The sequence below is a fragment of the Phyllobates terribilis genome, unplaced genomic scaffold, assembly GCF_046119375.1.
Source record: "Phyllobates terribilis strain yellow unplaced genomic scaffold, ASM4611937v1 Scaffold_7__3_contigs__length_470593459, whole genome shotgun sequence".
NCBI lineage: Eukaryota > Metazoa > Chordata > Amphibia > Anura > Dendrobatidae > Phyllobates > Phyllobates terribilis.
Genome location: NW_027362767.1, coordinates 385,690,016 through 385,707,941, shown reverse-complemented (window position 1 = coordinate 385,707,941; position 17,926 = coordinate 385,690,016). Strand labels below are relative to the sequence as shown.

At 47.4% G+C, this 17,926-nt stretch overlaps 1 protein-coding gene across 1 annotated transcript in view; it reads left to right on the top strand.

Annotated features, from left to right (window-relative positions):
• SPTBN4 (spectrin beta, non-erythrocytic 4) overlaps positions 1–17,926 on the top strand; it is a 140,777-nt gene that overhangs the window by 34,812 nt on the left and 88,039 nt on the right. Inside the window, exons 9-12 of the mRNA XM_073641480.1 lie at positions 5,750–5,937; positions 6,312–6,429; positions 7,923–8,081; positions 8,167–8,469. Coding sequence (XP_073497581.1) covers positions 5,750–5,937; positions 6,312–6,429; positions 7,923–8,081; positions 8,167–8,469 — 768 coding nt within the window. The remainder of the gene's footprint in view (positions 1–5,749; positions 5,938–6,311; positions 6,430–7,922; positions 8,082–8,166; positions 8,470–17,926) is intronic.

Genomic DNA, 17,926 nt, shown 5'->3' with positions numbered 1-17,926 from the left:
ATGAAGAGGCGGTAGTAGTTGGCGAAGCCCAGGAACCGCTGAATAGCCTTCAACCCCTCCGGTCGAGGCCATTTCTCGATGGCAGACAGTTTCTCTGGATCCATTCGGAGGCCGGTCTGAGAAATAATGTAGCCCAAAAACGGAAGCGAGGTCTGCTCAAAGAGGCACTTCTCATATTTAGCGAAGAGGTGATTCTGCCTGAGCCTGAGCAGGACCTGACGAACATCCCTCCGGTGAGTCTGGAGATCCGGATAGAAGACCAAGATGTCGTCCAGGTACACCACTACACAGGAGTAGAGAAGGTCCCGGAAGATGTCATTGACCAACTCTTGAAAGACGGCAGGAGCATTACAGAGACCAAAGGGCATTACCAGATATTCATAGTGGCCGTCCCGGGTGTTGAATGCAGTCTTCCATTCATCCCCCTGATGGATACGGACCAGGTTGTACGCCCCACGGAGGTCCAGTTTGGTGAAGATTCTAGCCCCCCTCAGACGATCAAATAACTCCGGAATGAGCGGAAGGGGGTACTTATTCTTCACCGTGATCTGGTTAAGGCCTCTATAGTCTATACAGGGACGGAGAGAGCCATCCTTCTTTTTAACGAAAAAGAAGCCTGCTCCCGCCGGGAGGTAGATTTCCGGATGAATCCCCGGGCCAGATTCTCCTCAATATATTCGGACATCGACCGGGTCTCAGCAGCGGACAAAGGGTAAATACGCCCACGGGGAGGCATAGTACCGGGTAACAGGTCGATAGGACAGTCGTATGGTCTATGAGGGGGTAATGTCTCTGCCTCCTTTTTATTAAAGACATCAGCAAATGACCAATAAGGAATCGGAAGTCCAGGTAGATTAGTTGGGGTAGGAGAAGGACGGACGGGATGAACGGGAACCAAACAAGTCTTATGGCAGTCCTGTCCCCAACGAAGGACTTCTCCGGTCTTCCATTCAAGCACGGGTGCATGTTTCTGGAGCCAAGGTAGGCCTAGTAAGAGGGCGTGAGAGAGTCCAGGCAGAACATGAAAAGAGATGCTCTCAGAATGCAGCATTCCCACCTGCAGAGTAATGGATTCGGTGATGAGTTGGATGGGACGTGGTAAGAGGCCCCCATCCACGGCAGCGACAGATAAGGGTACAGCCAGAGGTTTGGTGGGAATGCGGTGTTTTTCTACCAGGGACTGTGAAATAAGATTTCCGGCTGCTCCAGAGTCAAGTTGGGCTAGTTCGAAAAAAACGATTCTCCCCGCAGATAATTGAGACTGACAGCAGCAGAGATGGAGAGGATTTATTCTTGTCTAGGTCGACCTCTCTGAGCGAACCTAGACACAGGCGTTTCCCGACCTCTCCGGGCAGGTACGGATCCGGTGCTCCTTACTGCCACAGTAGAAGCAGCTCCCCTCGGCACGGCGTAAGTCCTGACGGGTTTTGACCATCTTGGTCTGGTCGACCTGCATAGGCTCAGGAGAGTGTACCTGGGGAGAAACGGAGGGAGTGACGGGTTTCTGGAAGGTAGGAGCTAGACGTGGAAACCTCCTCTCACGGGTGACCTCTTTGGCACGCTCCTGGAACCGTAGGTCAATCCGGGTGGCGAGAGTTATTAAGTCATCGAGAGTGGTAGGAATGTCCCGACCGGCGAGTTCATCTTTAATACGGCCGGACAGACCCTCCCAGAAGACAGACACCAGAGCGTCGTTATCCCAGGCCAGCTCCGAGGCAAGGGTACGGAACCGTATAGCATATTGGCCCACGGTGAGACTTCCCTGACGGAGGCGTAGCAGAGACGATGCGGATGAGGTCTTCCGTCCGGGTTCGTCGAAGACTTTCCGGAAAGCCGTGAGAAAGGCAGGCAAGTCGGACACCAGGGGGTCTCCTCTCTCCCATAGACGATTTAGCCAAGCCAGTGCCTCCCCCGTGAGATGGGACATGATGAAGGCTACTTTGGCCCGGTCGGAGTTAAACTGGTGGGACAGGAGTTCAAAGTGCAGGGTGCACTGGTTTATGAAGCCCCGAAGCCATAGCGGAGTCGTCTCCGAAGCGAGGAGGTGCAGAAAGCCGGGGTCCGGAGCAGTATACCATGCTCCAGTTTATTTAGGTCTTTTTGCATTCTCTCTCTCTCTTCTCTAGTGTTATCTATCCCTCCTAGCTTTGTGTCATTAGCAAATTTAATCAGTTTACAATCAATTCCTTCATCTAAATCATTGATAAAGATGTTGAACAATACAGGTCCCAGGACAGAGCCCTGTGGTACCCCACTTGAGACATTCATCCAGCTGGATGTGAAGCCATTTATGACCACTCTTTGAGTGTGATCACTAAGCCAGTTATGAATCCACCTAACAGTTGCCTGGTCCATTCCATACTTGGTCATTTTTTCAATAAGGATGGTGTGAGATACTTTGTCAAATGCTTTGCTGAAGTCAAGATATACTATATCTACAGCATTTCCCTGATCCACCCAGTCAGTGATTCTGTCATAGAAGGAAATTAAGTTAGTCTGACATGACTTGTTAGTTACAAACCCATGCTGACTCTGGTTAATCATTTCATTCTTATCCATGTACTTACATACATGTTGTTTAATAATTTGTTCAAAGATCTTTCCTGGTATAGAAGTCAGACTCACCGGCCTATAGTTCCCTGGGTCCACCTTCTTCCCCTTTTTGAAGATAGGAACAACATTTGCTCTTCTCCAGTCTTCTGGGACTTCTCCTGTTCTCCAAAAATTTTCAAAGAATATGGAGAGTGGTTCTAAAATTTCTTCTACGATCTCCTTCAGTACTCTGGGGTGTAATTCATCTGGACCTGGAGACTTGAACTCATTTATGTTAGCTAAATATTCCCTCACAATCTTTCTGTTTACAGATAACCTGGATTCTTCAATTCCTTTAATAGGACAGTGAAGATCAGTTGATGTTACATTTTCTTTCTGAGAGAAAACAGATGCAAAATAGGAATTAAAAAGTTCGGCCTTCTCAACATCCTTTCTTACCATTTCACCATTTTCATCCTGTAAAAATCCTATAGCATCTTTGACTTTTCTTTTACTTTTGACATACCCCCAAAATCCTTTTTTATTGCTTTTGACATCTCTTGCAAGCCTTAATGCATTGTCAGCTTTAGCTAACCTGATACGTGCCTTCAGGTTCTGCAGACTGCATTATAATCTTCTTTAGATATGCCTCCCTCTTTCAATTTGATAAACATTTCTTTCTTTCTTTTTAGCATGTGTTTAAGTTCTGTGTTCATTCATCCTGGTTTCCTTAAATGCTTCCCATTCTTCCTACTTTTCGGGATTGTTAACGATTGTGCTTTGAGAATCTCATTTTTAAAAATTTCCCATCCTACCTGGACATTTTTGTCCTTAAGGACATCCAGCCATTGGATCCCTCCTATTCTCTTTCTGAGTCTCTTAAAATCTGCCTTTCTAAAATCTAACCTTGAAGTTTGAGTCTTCACATGTCTTCCTCCTCTAGTTATCCAAAATTCTATAATAGCATGATCGCTGCCTCCTAGGGTCCCAGCCACTTTTACCTCCTCAACCATTTCCTCCCTGTTTATAAGGATTGGATCCAAAGTAGCAGATCATTTCTTGCTATTCTGCCATTCTTCCAGCCCCTTGGCATTGCCACAAATCTTACATTGGGATTGATCTCAAAGCAATCAATAAAATACAGTTATAGACGGCTAATATTTCTATATCACTACCTCTGATCATACTCTGCTTAGTAATCCAAAGATTGGTATAAACTCAAGATATAGACAAGTATTGGGACGCATTCCGGTTTTTCCTTCAGTCCCATTGCCCCACCATATAACATCTGACCCCTGGTGTATAACATATGGCCCCCCCACCTCCTGTGTATAACATCCGCCCCTTCGCCCCCGGTGTATAACATCCGGCCCCTCGCCCCCAATGTATAACATTCGGCCTCTCACCCCCGGTGTATGACATCCGGCCCCTCGCTTCTGGTGTGTTACATTTGACGCGCCCAGGGGATGGGGACGACTCGGCGCCCGGGCCTTGTTGTTAGCTTTGGGGGGGGGTGTCGTAGTGGCCGGCTCCCGGGCCCGTACCCTGGCGTCACTCTTAAAAAGGGAAGGGGGGAAAGTTGTATGGGAAAAAGGGGAATGTTCGTGACGCCACCCGTGGTTTCTGGTGAGGATCACCAGCGCTGCTACAGTCCTCTGAGGCCGGTGTTCAGGCAGCTTAGTTGGTGCTGCTCCCCACAGGTGGAGTGGGGCCTCAGGGCAGTGAAGAGAAGGATGGAGGTTAGAGCGCTGGCGGGTGCAGAGCCGCGGAGGAAAGAACAGACAGAGGCAGTAGTTGAAGTCATCCGAGTCTTTACTCATGGTAGTGCTTTCTCAGCTCAGAGCTTCTCTCTGCTGTCACACGGCGAGCTGATGCCGCCAGGGTGGGGTTCAGCACACTCCAGGTAGTTCAGGGGCGCTTGTCAGGACCACGCCGCTCTAAAGTGTTCCTTTCCTTGTGAACTTTTCCCGCCTTGTGTCCCCCACTGTGTCTCGTACGGGTACTGCGATGTCCTTGATGGGTAGCGTGTAGCTCCCGGACCGACTGGGTGCCCTTCTTGGTTACTAGTGGTGAGAACGTGGCGTAAGGCCGGGTCGCTCTGGATGAACTCAGATTAGGGAATACAGGTGGCGACTCCGCTCCGTCCATATCCCCCTGGGATCCACATAAGCCTCCAGACTTTTCCGACAGAGACGTGAAGTCCAAAGTCAGATAATCGGGGACTGGTACCCCCTCTTGCGGCAGGGTCTCTATGGCAGGGCCAGAATAAGGTATGCAGGTGGCGACTCTGCTCCGTACGCACCCCCTGAGATCCTTTCGCCTGTGGAGCCTATCTCGTCTGCTCCCCTCCTGGGCCTTCTTGGTTGGACTCTGACCGGGGACTGAGCCGGTTTTAACTCTGCCCCAGCCCCCCGTCTCGAGGCCTGAGACCGGGAACCGTGACCCCCTGAGCCGGCTACAGCCTTGTGCTGTCTGACCTTCCCAAAGGACCACGACTAAAGACCAAGTTATAAATATGGCCTCCAGTTATATAGAATTCTCATTATGTGTCTAAGTAAATGCTTCCTCCACCCTCACTCACTACATGGTTCCCCCCAACTCCTCCATTCAGGACCGGGGCAGCACTATGGTGCTTTTGCCCCTTCAGAACTGGAGTGGTGTACTGTTGAGTGTGTGGTTGGGGTCCTGTGTGGTGCTCCATCCTTACCTTGGAGAGGAGATACCACACCTCATTCTGAGGTGCAGTACCCCTGTGGCGACTGAACCCTCAGGGGCGCCACACATTCGGCCCCTGCTCCCCCCCCCAGTGTATAACCTCCGCAAACCTCCCCCCACACCATACCATCTGCCTTTACTAACATGTGACAGAACGGCCAGTGGAGCAGAGCTCTGATACCAGCGCGGTCCTGTAATAGGAACCACCGGGATAACCAGTCCGTTCATGACATTTCTTCCTCCTAAATCTTCCCCCATCACCCGTGAGTGATATTATTGAGAAGTGTAAGGAACCGCAGCAACTCATAAACTCCCCAACACTTTGGGGAAGACCGTTTTCTGTTCCCCATGACTGTGCCCAGTGCACAAGGCCCATAAAGACATGGTTGGGGGATGGGGCATATACTTTTTCTCAATAGAGTGTATATGAATCTTGTGTTTGAACTAAATTGCGAGGTCCATGATTTTATAAAGGTTCATCTCTGCCATTGGTTCTCTGCAGGTCCTGGACCAGGCCATCGAGACTGAGAAGGACATCCGTAGATATGAGGTTCTGGCAACAGAGCTTCTAGAGTGGATAGAGAGAACCATATCCATCATCACAAACCAGAAGTTTGCCAACTCTTTGCTTGGTGTCCAACAGCAGCTTCAGGCATTTACCACGTACTGCACCACAGAAAAACCATGCAAGTGAGTTCTGTACTCAGATGGCCATATGGCTAGGGTAGATGTCGGTTGTTGTTTGGCCGACATCTCTACCTTCCAGCTCTTCCATACACAAACCCATATGTGGGAGGCTTATTTGTCCATACTTTTATGTGGCCCTGACAGGTTTCCCTTAAGCTTTATTACAGCACAGTACAACCTGGTAATGTGGGCATCCAACTAGAAAAAGTTGTGCACCCCTGATCTAATGTGAACGGGCGTCTTCAGATATAATTGGCTGTCATTGATGTGACTTTAGTCTTCTGGTTGGACAATGACAAGAAATGTTTGGGAGCAAATGTAGGTAATTGTAGTGATAGTGCGTCTCACCAGATCCATTGTCTGTTTTTTTTCTCTAGGTTTCAGGAGAAAGGGAATTTGGAAGTTCTTCTATTCTCTATTCACAGTAAGATGAGGGAAGAGAAACGTAAACTGTACGTGCCATCCGAGGGGAAGAACATCTCAGATATTAACAAGGTCGGTTTTGTATGTGTCCGAATGATGACATTTAAGGCCCGATTCATTATTTGCGTCACTTTCCTTATTTGTCTTACGTTATTCGTCAACTTTTTGGCGCCAAATTCTTAAAAAATGGCACATGCGGTTCACGAATTTTATGCAAGATCAAAAATGTTCTTTATTTTTGTCCAAAAACCTTTTTTGAGATCTTTTCTTGAGCATGCTCTGCTCAAATGTAACAAAATGTGCATACAAATTTCAGGCGTATCATAAGATCACTCTTGAGGGGACTGGAGTACATATGCGCAAAAGTTTTGAAACTTTTTAATAAGCAGCAAATGATGAATCGGCCGCAAACATCTGTAATACACCCCAAATCTCTGTCAATAGGCGTATAAAATAGAAGTTAACAAAGGTACAAATGAAAGAAAGAATAAGGCGTAAATGAAAAAATAAAAACTAGGCAAAAAAAGGTGCAAATGCTCTTATGCAGAGGGAAAGCATGAAGGGGACACAATGGTGGGGTCCCTGTTATTTTCTGGGTTTGTATGGGTTCGGAAGGTGATTGCAGCTATATTTTTTATTATTATTATTTTTTTAGTGTTATTTTTCATCTCTACATTTTACAAAACCATCACTTTATATTGTTTTTTACATAAAGGAGTGTTGTTTGTTTTGTTTTTTTTTGTGTGGAATGAGTAGTCTTTTTAGACCATTTCGGGATGTATGCATTGTATAACTTTTTTTTTTCTAATTCATCTTTTATTAGATTTATAAAAATGCTTTAAATCATGTATATTTCTATTTTTTCACCAAAGAGACTAGATATTAGAACTATATTTCAGTCCGATTGCGGGAAGATTATACCTTAAAAAAAAAAAAATCAATAAATATCTTTTTTAATTACAACTATAACCATGTTCCTCTGGGGAATTGTATAACATTTATTCATTGCATTAGTACCATTTTCAGGTACATAAAGCTGTAATGGTTGAAAGATATTAATCTTGATTGTAATTGGGTCCTAAACTGCCTTTAAACTGTCACCCCCAGAGCTGGATTCACAGTTACACTGCACAGTACCGTAGTATATTTTGGTACAAAGTGACAGAGAAGCAGGAATCCATTATGTATGTTAGTGGTGTATATGGGAGATATTATAGCAGCTAGTCTGCTGCTGCTTTCTTGTGTTTTATCTCAACCCCAGAACTGGATTCACAGTTACACTGCTCAGTACTGCAGTATATTTTGGTACATAGTGACAGGGAAGCAGGAATCCCTCATGTCTGTGTGTGCTGTGTATGGGAGATATTATAGCAGCTAGTCTTATCCTGCTAGCTCAGCGAGAACAGAAAATTAGAGGGGAAAAATACAAGATACAAATCCTATAAGGACCAGAACTTTTGTTACACGTCATATACACACGCGACAGCCTATTCTGAAAAGTCACCTGGAAACGGCAGGTATTAGACAGTGATTGTGACATCCTGGATCCATTTGGTATAACCTAGGCTTGGACACGGCTGGAGAAGGCAGAACATGAGCGGGAGGTTGCGCTTCGGAATGAACTTATACGTCAAGAGAAGCTAGAGCTCCTGTCCCAAAGGTTCGATCAGAAAGCCGCCATGCGGGAGGGCTGGCTCAGCGAGAACCAACGTCTGGTGTCGCAGGTAACACATGAACGGTGTGGCGAGTTTGCAATCATGAAATAGGCGATCACACTTCTTAATTTTATCCATTTGTTTTACTCGATAGGATAATTTTGGTTACGACCTCTCTGCTGTGGAAGCTGCCATGAAAAAACACGAAGCCATCGAGGCAGATATCTCTTCCTATGAAGAGCGGATTCAGGTGGTGGCGGACCTGGCTCAGGAGATGGAGTCTGAAGGATACTATGATATCTGCCGGATAACTGCTCAGAAGGATAACATCCAGAGACAGTGGAACCTGCTGAAAGAGCTGCTCAGCGCCAGGAGGGCGCGACTGGAGAGGAACCTGGCGCTCCAGAAAATATTCCAGGAAATGGTCTACATGATAGACTGGATGGATGAGATGCAGGTCAGTGGCGGTCAGATTTTGTAAAATGATCGTATCATCAGTACGAAATCAGTGCCGATTAACCCTTTCCCTCACCTGACGTAATATTTTGTGAGGGCGTTATGGATGGCTTTAATAAAAAAAACAAATAACTCCCACCTAGAGATGAGCAAAAAAACATTTGTAATCTGGCGTCCACTTCGCTACTCAGTGGCAGTCGGAAAACAAATTCTGGGTGCTTATTACAGGGTTGTCCGCTTTTTTGAAGACTTACATGCATATATTTTGGGCTAAATTAATATATTCAATCTTGTTCATTAAAAAGTTTTTCACAGTTTGCCTTCTGTAGCCTCTGTGTCACACGGTCTATCGCTGGCTGCAGAATTAATCCATCAGTCAGCACCGTTATGACGGTCTGACGGGGAATTTGTGACTGTTCTTTCACACTTTTATCAGTCTTTCTCAGATACGCTGAGCTGATTTATGACGACAGACCACATCAATCTTGAATGAAAGTCCCTTTTATGGAATTAGAAATAAAAAGTAAAAAAAAAAAAAAATTATAAATATATATATACTTTATATATATATACTGTATGTGTGTGTATATATATATATATATATATATATATATATATATATATATATATATATATATACACACAGTACAGACCAAAAGTTTGGACACACCTTCTCATTTAAAGATTTTTCTGTATTTTCATGACTATGAAAATTGTACATTCACACTGAAGGCATCAAACCTATGAATTAACACATGTGGAATTATATACTTAACAAAAAAGTGTGAAACAACTGAAAATATGACTTATATTCTAGGTTTTTCAAAGTAGCCACCTTTTGCTTTGATGACTGCTTTGCACACTCTTGGCATTCTCTTGATGAGCTTCAAGAGGTAGTCACCGGAAATGGTCTTCCAACAATCTTGAAGGAGTTCCCAGAGATGCTTAGCACTTGTTGGCCCTTTTGCCTTCACTCTGCGGTCCAGCTCACCCCAAACCATCTCGATTGGGTTCAGGTCTGGTGACTGTGGAGGCCAGGTCATCTGGCGTAGCACCCCATCACTCTTCTTCTTGGTCAAATAGCCCTTACACAGCCTGGAGGTGTGTTTGGGGTCATTGTCCTGTTGAAGAATAAATGATGGTCCAACTAAACGCAAAGCGGATGGAATAGCATGCTGCTGCAAGATGCTGTGGTAGCCATGCTGGTTCAGTATGCCTTCAATTTTGAATAAATCCCCAACAGTGTCACCAGCAAAGCACCCCCACACCATCACACCTCATCCTCCATGCTTCACGGTGGGAACCAGGCACGTAGAGTCCATCCGTTCACCTTTTCTGCGTCGCACAAAGACATGGTGGTTGGAACCAAAGATCTCAAATTTGGACTCATCAGACCAAAGCACAGATTTCCACTGGTCTAATGTCAATTCCTTGTGTTCTTTAGCCCAAACAAGTCTCTTCTGCTTGTTGCCTGTCCTTAGCAGTGGTTTCCTAGCAGCTATTTTACCATGAAGGCCTGCTGCACAAAGTCTCCTCTTAACAGTTGTTGAAGAGATGTGTCTGCTGCTAGAACTCTGTGTGGCATTGACCTGGTCTCTAAGCTGCTGTTAACATGAAATTTCTGAGGCTGATGACTCGGATAAACTTATCCTCAGAAGCAGAGGTGACTCTTGGTCTTCCTTTCCTGGGGCGGTCCTCATGTAAGCCAGTTTCTTTGTAGCGCTTGATGGTTTTTGCAACTGCACTTGGGGACACTTTCAAAGTTTGCCCAATTTTTCGGACTGACTGACCTTCATTTCTTAAAGTAATGATGGCCACTCCTTTTTCTTTACTTAGCTGCTTTTTTCTTGCAATAATACAAATTCTAACAGTCTATTCAGTAGGACTATCAGCTGTGTATCCACCAGACTTCTGCACAGCACAACTGATGGTCCCAACCCCATTTATAAGGCAAGAAATCCCACTTATTAAACCTGACAGGGCACACCTGTGAAGTGAAAACCATTTCCGGTGACTACCTCTTGAAGCTCATCAACAGAATGCCAAGAGTGTGCAAAGCAGTCATCAAAGCAAAAGGTGGCTACTTTGAAGAACCTAGAATATAAGACATATTTTCAGTTGTTTCACACTTTTTTGTTAACTATATAATTCCACATGTGTTAATTCATAGTTTTGATGCCTTCAGTGTGAATGTACAATTTTCATAGTCATGAAAATACAGAAAAATCTTTAAATGAGAAGGTGTGTCCAAACTTTTGGTCTGTACTGTGTGTATATGTGTATATATACATACATATATATATAGTAGGGTTTGGTACACTCACTCAGCTGCTTTTGAGATAGGCACAGGAGTCAGTTTCTTAAAAATGTCCAAGGCAGGTTTATTCAGGCCTCATAAACCGCACTTGCAAGGTAAACAAAAGACAGCCTTGTCCGGCACAAAGTAACAAAACAGGAAAATAACTATCCTTGCAATACTGCGGGTTCGCCCGCTCACAGTCAGTGTCCTGTAGCACAGACACGCTGGAGGTCTCCACACTTCCAGCCACAGACACTGAATGAGCTACACTGTCTCCATTTTATACACACATCCTGGGGATATGTGAGCCGCCAATCCCTCTCGTCTCTTATCATTGCTAGTAAAATAAGGCCCTGATCCGTCCTATTAACCCGTTCAGCACTATGTGGGCTGGAGCATGCTTTCCCGGTTTTATATCACTGAAGCTAACAACCTCAGCGATACATATGTTCCCTCAAGGACATGTCCGGCGACCATCTTACATACCCCCTCCGCCCCGCCCAAAGCCGGTGGGCTTGGCACCTTCCGCTAACATACAGTGGACCCTTGACAATGCGTCAGCATTGCCATGCAGTTTCCCAGGCCTATGCTCTACCTGGAAGCTGAAATCCTGAAGAGCTAGGAACCACCTGGTCACTTGAGCATTGTTCCCCTTCTTCTCGCTCATCGACCTTAGTGGGGCATGGTCTGACACCAGCCTGAACTTCTTGTCTAAGAGGTAGTATCTTAGGGTGTCCAGAGCCCACTTGATGGCCAAAAATTCCTTCTCCGCTATGAAGTAATTTCTCTCACAAGATGGCAGCTTCCGGCTTAAATACATTATGAAGTGCTCTTCGCCGTTCGTCTCTTGTGAAAGGACCGCACCCAGCCCGACATCTGACGCATCCGTCTGGACCACAAACTCCTTTGAGAAATCCGGTGCCACCAACACCGGCTGTTTACACAGGGCTTTCTTGAGTTCCTGGAAGACCATCTCAGTTTCTGGAGACCACTTAGCCATAGCCGATTTTGTCCCCTTAAGGAGGTCTGTCAAAGGGGCGGCTCTCATGGCAGAGTTAGGAATGAACCGGCGGTAGTAGCCCATGATGCCCAGGAACGCTCTGACCTGCTTTTTTGTGAGAGGTTGTGGCCAACCCCGGATCGCGTCAATTTTATTTACTTGGGGCTTTATCACGCCTCTACCTGCGACATAGCACAAATATCTGGCCTCCTCCATGCCCATGGCACATTTCTTCGGGTTGATGGAAAACCCTGCCTTCCGTAGAGCATCGAATATCGCCTGAACTTTGCTCAGATGGCTTCCCCAATCCTGGCTGTAGATCACGATATCATCCAGGTAGGCCGCTGCATACTTCTTGTGAGGAGTTAGGATCCGGTCCATGGCTCTCTGGAAGGTAGCTTGTGCTCCTTGCAACCCAAACGGCATCCTGGTGTAGTTTCCATCTGGCGTTGAAAAGGCCGTCTTCTCCTTGGCCTCTTGGGACATAGGAATCTGCCAATACCCTTTCGTGAGGTCAAGGGTGGTAATGTACCTGGTCGGCCCTAGCCTTTCAATTAGTTCATCTACCCTGGGCATTGGGTACAAATCAAACTTAGAGACCTCATTCAGTTTCCTATAGTCATTGCAGAACCACCATTCTTCATCTGGTTTCGGCACTAAGACTATGGGACTGGACCAGCCACTCTTGGACTCTTTGATGACCCCCAGATTCAGCATGCGTGTCACCTCCTTCGAGATTACCTCTCGGCGGGCTTCAGGAATCCGGTATGGCTTCATATTCACTCGGACATGAGGCTCTGTAAGCACCTCATGCTCTATGACCCGAGTACAGCCGGGTAGATCTGAGAACAGGTCCCTGTTCTGCTGCAGCAACTCTCGGCATTGTTGCTTCTGGGCATGTGACAGCGACTCTGCCACCTTGACTTCCTTCACGTCAGTTTAAGTCTTCGCCACCAAACACGGAGCTTCCACAGAATCCCTGTCTCGCCATGGCTTAATGAGGTTGACATGGTACACCTGGTAGGGCTTCCTTCTTCCTGGTTGGTGGACCCTATAGTTGACGTTGCCAACCTTTTCAAGCACTTCATAGGGGCCCTGCCACTTGGCCAGGAATTTGCTCTCCACCTTATGTACTAGCACCCGATCCCTCGGGTTGAAGTATCTCACCCTCGCTGATCTATTGTACACCCTCGACTGTGCCTCTTTTGCTTTGAGGAGGTGTTCTTTCACAATGGGCATCACCTCTGCAATCCTCTCCTGCATCTGGGCCACATATTCGATTACAGTCCTGTAGGGTGTGGATTCCGCCTCCCAGGTCTACTTTGCTACGTCCAGGAGTCCGCGGGGGTGTCGGCCATATAACAGCTCAAATGGGGCGAATCCAGTAGAGGCCTGTAGGATTTCTCTAATGGAGAACAGAAGGTACGGCAGTAGGCAGTCCCAGTGCCGGTCTTCTTTCTCTACGACCTTCTTTAACATGGCCTTCAAGGTTTTATTAAACCTCTCCACTAGGCCATCTATCTGGGGGTGGTAGACTGAGGTCCTGAGTTGTGTGATTTCCTGGGTTTTGCACAACTCCCTCATCACCCTTGACATAAATGGTTTTCTGTACAGTCACACTGCCCCTTGGGATTCATGCCCATGCTTTTAGCACCAATTGTAGGGTTTGGTTCTCTCTCAGCTGCTTTTGAGATAGGCACAGGAGTCAGTTTCTTAAAAATGTCCAAGGCAGGTTTATTCAGGCCTCATAAACCGCACTTGCAAGGTAAACAAAAGACAGCCTTGCCCGGCACAAAGTAACAAAACAGGAAAATAACTAGTCCTTACAATACTGCAGGTTCGCCCGCTCACAGTCAGTGTCCTGTAGCACAGACACGCTGGAGGTCTCCACACCTCCAGCCACAGACACTAAATGAGACCCTCGGGCTCCATTTTATACACACGCCCTGGGGTGGGGATATGCGAGCAGCCAATCCCTCCCGTCTCTTATGACTGCTCGTAAAAACCAGCCCTGATACGCCCTATTAACCCTCTCAGCACTATGTGGGCTGGAGCATGCTTTCCCGGTTTTACATCACTGAAGCTATCAATACATATCTCCTCAAGGACATGTCTGGCGGCCATCTTACAATATACTGTATGTATGTATATACAGTATATATATTGTAAGGCGGCGGTGTACACACCGTGCAGTAACTGAGGCAGTGACCCAAGCGAGTCCAACATAAACAGCTTTTATTCAGCAACTCACGGTTAAACAGAAAGTCCTCTGGTTCGCAGCCGGGTTAACATGAGTCCATAAACAATGGTTGCCGGGGACAACGGCCACGCCGGGCCTCTCAGAGCCTGACAGGTGCAGAGCCTTCCTAGGCGGTGGTTCAGCCACACTCAGTCCTGCTGAGCTATCCTGCTATGCTCCTAGCAGGTTGCAACATAGAACAACACTAAACCTTAGTGAAGGAGTTTTAAAGGACCTGTGGCAAGAGCCACTGGAAAATCCGGGTTGGAGGGAGGAGGCCGCCCCACTGCCTCCTGTGACCTCCTCCAAGAAATGAAGGCCCTGCCGGGTTTTACTTAATCTGCCTTAGCCAGGTAGTCTGACCAGGTGATTGCTCACCTTCATTCCTGCATTGCAGCCGCAGCTGTGTCTGTGACTGCAATGCACTCCAATGGATTTAATAGGTCTCTGTACACATTCTGGGGGATATATAACGTCCCTCGTATACGATCCCGATCACTGCCTCACATATCCCCCCTCTCTGTTCAAACTTGTGGGGTTGAACATTTGCCACCATACAGGGTGCCCGGGAAAGGGCATCCGCGTTTCCCTGCGACTTCCCAGGGCGATGTTCTACCGAGAAACTGAAATTTTGCAGTGACAGGAACCAACTGGTGACTCGCACATTCCTCTCCTTGGCATTTCTCATCCATACCAAGGGTGAGTGGTCCGTCACCAAGCGGAACTGACGCCCGAGTAAATAATAGCGTAGTGATTCCAAGGCCCACTTAATAGCCAAACACTCCTTCTCTACCACGCTATAGTTTTTCTCTGCCGGGACAAATTTTCTACTCAAGTAGGTGACCGGGTGCTCTTCACCATTCACTTTTTGTGACAATACCGCTCCTAGGCCTACCTCCGAGGCATCTGTCTGTACAATGAAGGTTTCCTTGAAGTTGGGGCTGATGAGGACCGGTTGTCCACACAGGGCCAACTTCATGGACTGAAAAGCTTCCTCTGCCTTAGGGTTCCACTGAACCATTACCGATTTTTTTCCTTTCAAGAGATCAGTCAGGGCTGCCGTTTGCCCAGCAAAATTAGGTATAAACCGGCGGTAATACCCAAGGATGCCAAGGAACGCCCTCACCTGCTTTGTACTTGATGGTTTAGGCCAGTTTTTTTATGGCCTCAACTTTATTGATTTGGGGCTTAATAGCTCCTCGGCCTATCACATACCCCAAATATCGGGCTTCCTCTAGCCCTATCGCACATTTTTTTGGATTTGCCGTTAACCCCGCAGCTCTGAGAGAATCCAGAACCGCTTGTACCTGGGATAGGTGCGTATGCCAGTCAGTGCTAAAGATGATAATGTCATCTAAATAGGCGGACGCGTACTCCTGATGGGGCTTAAGCACTATGTCCATCAACCTCTGGAATGTAGCCGGGGCCCCATGTAACCCAAAAGGTAAGACCACATAGTGGTATAGACCCTCTGGAGTTACGAAGGCGGTCTTTTCCTTCGCCGAATCTGTGAGGGGTACATGCCAGTAACCCTTGGTCAGATCGAGCGTGGTAAAGTACTGGGCCTGCCCCAGTCTCTCAATCAGCTCGTCCACCCTGGGCATTGGATAAAGGTCAAACTTTGACACTTCATTCAATTTCCGGAAATCGTTACAGAAGCGTAATGATCTTTCTGGTTTTGGAATCAATACGATGGGGCTAGCCCACTCACTCCGTGACTCCTCTATGACGCCTAGCTGAAGCATTTGTTTTACCTCAGCCATGATGGCTTGCCTCCGGGCCTCGGGTACCCGGTACGGTCTTATTCGTACCCTTACGCCAGGTTTGGTGACAATGTCATGTTTGATAACCGTAGTCCTACCTGGTAGCTCTGAGAACACGTCGTTATTGTGCTGCACCAGCGAGCGAGCCTCCTGTCACTGCTGTTTAGTGAGAGCATCACTTATCCTGACCTCCCCCTCGGACGCTTCCCTGGCTGAAGGTAGAGAACTCTCTGGTGATATGCGCGGAGTGACGTCTGTAACTAAGCACTCTCGATCTTTCCAAGGTTTTAACAGGTTTACATGGTAAAGCTGCTCAGGTTTCCTCCTTCCGAGCTGATACACCCAGTAATTTACCTCCCCCACTATTTCTAGAATCTCATATGGTCCTTGCCACTTGGCCATGAACTTACTCTCGGCTGTGGGTACCAGTACTAACACCCGATCACCCTTGTTAAAAGTTCTGACTCTGGCTCTTTTATTATATGTGCGCCTCTGAGCTGCCTGGGCACCTAACAGATGCTCTTTCACGATGGCATGACCGCCGCGATCCGGTCCTGCATACTAGCCACGTGTTCAATTATACTCCTATGTGGAGTTGGCTCTTGTTCCCATGTCTCTTTGGCTACGTCCAACAGACCCCTAGGGTGTCTGCCGTACAATAACTCAAAGGGAGAGAACCCTGTGGAAGCCTGGGGTACCTCACGGACGAACGAACATCAAATAGGGTAACAACATGTCCCAATCCCTTCCATCCTTAGAAACCACCTTTTTTAACATGGACTTGAGGGTTTTATTGAACCGTTCTACTAGCCCGTCGGTTTGAGGGTGGTACACCGAGGTGCGCAATTGTTTAATTTTTAGCAATTTGCATAGCTCCCTTGTCACTTTGGACATAAAGGGGGTCCCCTGATCCGTCAGGATCTCCTTGGGGAGTCCAAGGCGACAGAACATGGAAAACAGCTCCCGTGCAATCAGTTTTGCCGAGGTGTGGCGTAGTGGTATAGCTTCCGGGTACCGAGTGGCATAGTTGACGACTACCAGTATATGTTGGTGTCCACGGGCGGATTTTACAATGGGTCCAACCAAATCCATTGCAATCCATTCAAAAGGCACCTCTATCACAGGCAGAGGTACCAATGGGCTACGGAAACTTGCAATGGGTGAGGTCAACTGACATTCGGGGCAGGATTCACAATACCTTTTGACTTCCGCGTAAACCCCAGGCCAAAAGAACCGCTGTAAGATATGGTCTAGCGTCTTTTTCACCCCTAAGTGTCCACCCAGCAGGTGTGAGTGTGCCATCTCCAGAATCTCTCGACGGTACGACTGAGGTGCCACTAACTGTTCTACAACCTCGTCCCTGATCTTATCTGTCCTGTAGAGTAACTCACCGCTGATTACCATGCGTGGAAATACAGTATCTGCACCGGGCTGTTGAGCTACGCCATTTATCTCTAACACCCTTTCCCGCGCCTGAGTCTGGGTGGGATCCCGTAGCGGAGCTTTCCCAAACGTTCCCCGGGACACTTTCAACTCGGGGATCGATTGGGTGTCCTCGACCTCTCCTGCCAACACCTCTAAGGGAAACCTATCGGGGTCACACTCTGTCCCTAGGTTGGACACCCCTACGGCAGGTTCATCGGGCACAGCGTCGGAAATACATTTTACCGGGGGAGAGTGGATTTTGTTTTTCCACAGAGTCCAGAACAGGGGCAAGTCTCTTCTCAATACAGTCCCATATGGAAGAGTTTTTACCACTCCCACCACATAGTTTTGTCCACGCCATGTGGAGACATAAAACATCTCTGCAGTTGGGTACTCTTGGAGGTCCCCATGGATACACACAACCCCGACTGGCCGTCCACAGGGGTTGTCTCCTGCCACCAGCGACCCATGTACCAGAGACACGAGGCTCCCTGAGTCCAGGAGGGCCTCCGTGGGGTACCCATTAACCAGTACCTGGCATAGTTGGAGTTCACTGTCCCGGGATTCGGCGCTCACTGTGCAGACGGTCTGGGCGTACATTGAGACCCGGCGGCTATATCCGCAGTCCATGGGTTCCGTAGTCAGGGGACAATTAGCAATCACATGTCCCAGCCCCTGACACCGCCAGCACCTATGGGTGGTGGTACTGTTAGGTCTTATGACAGATTGGGA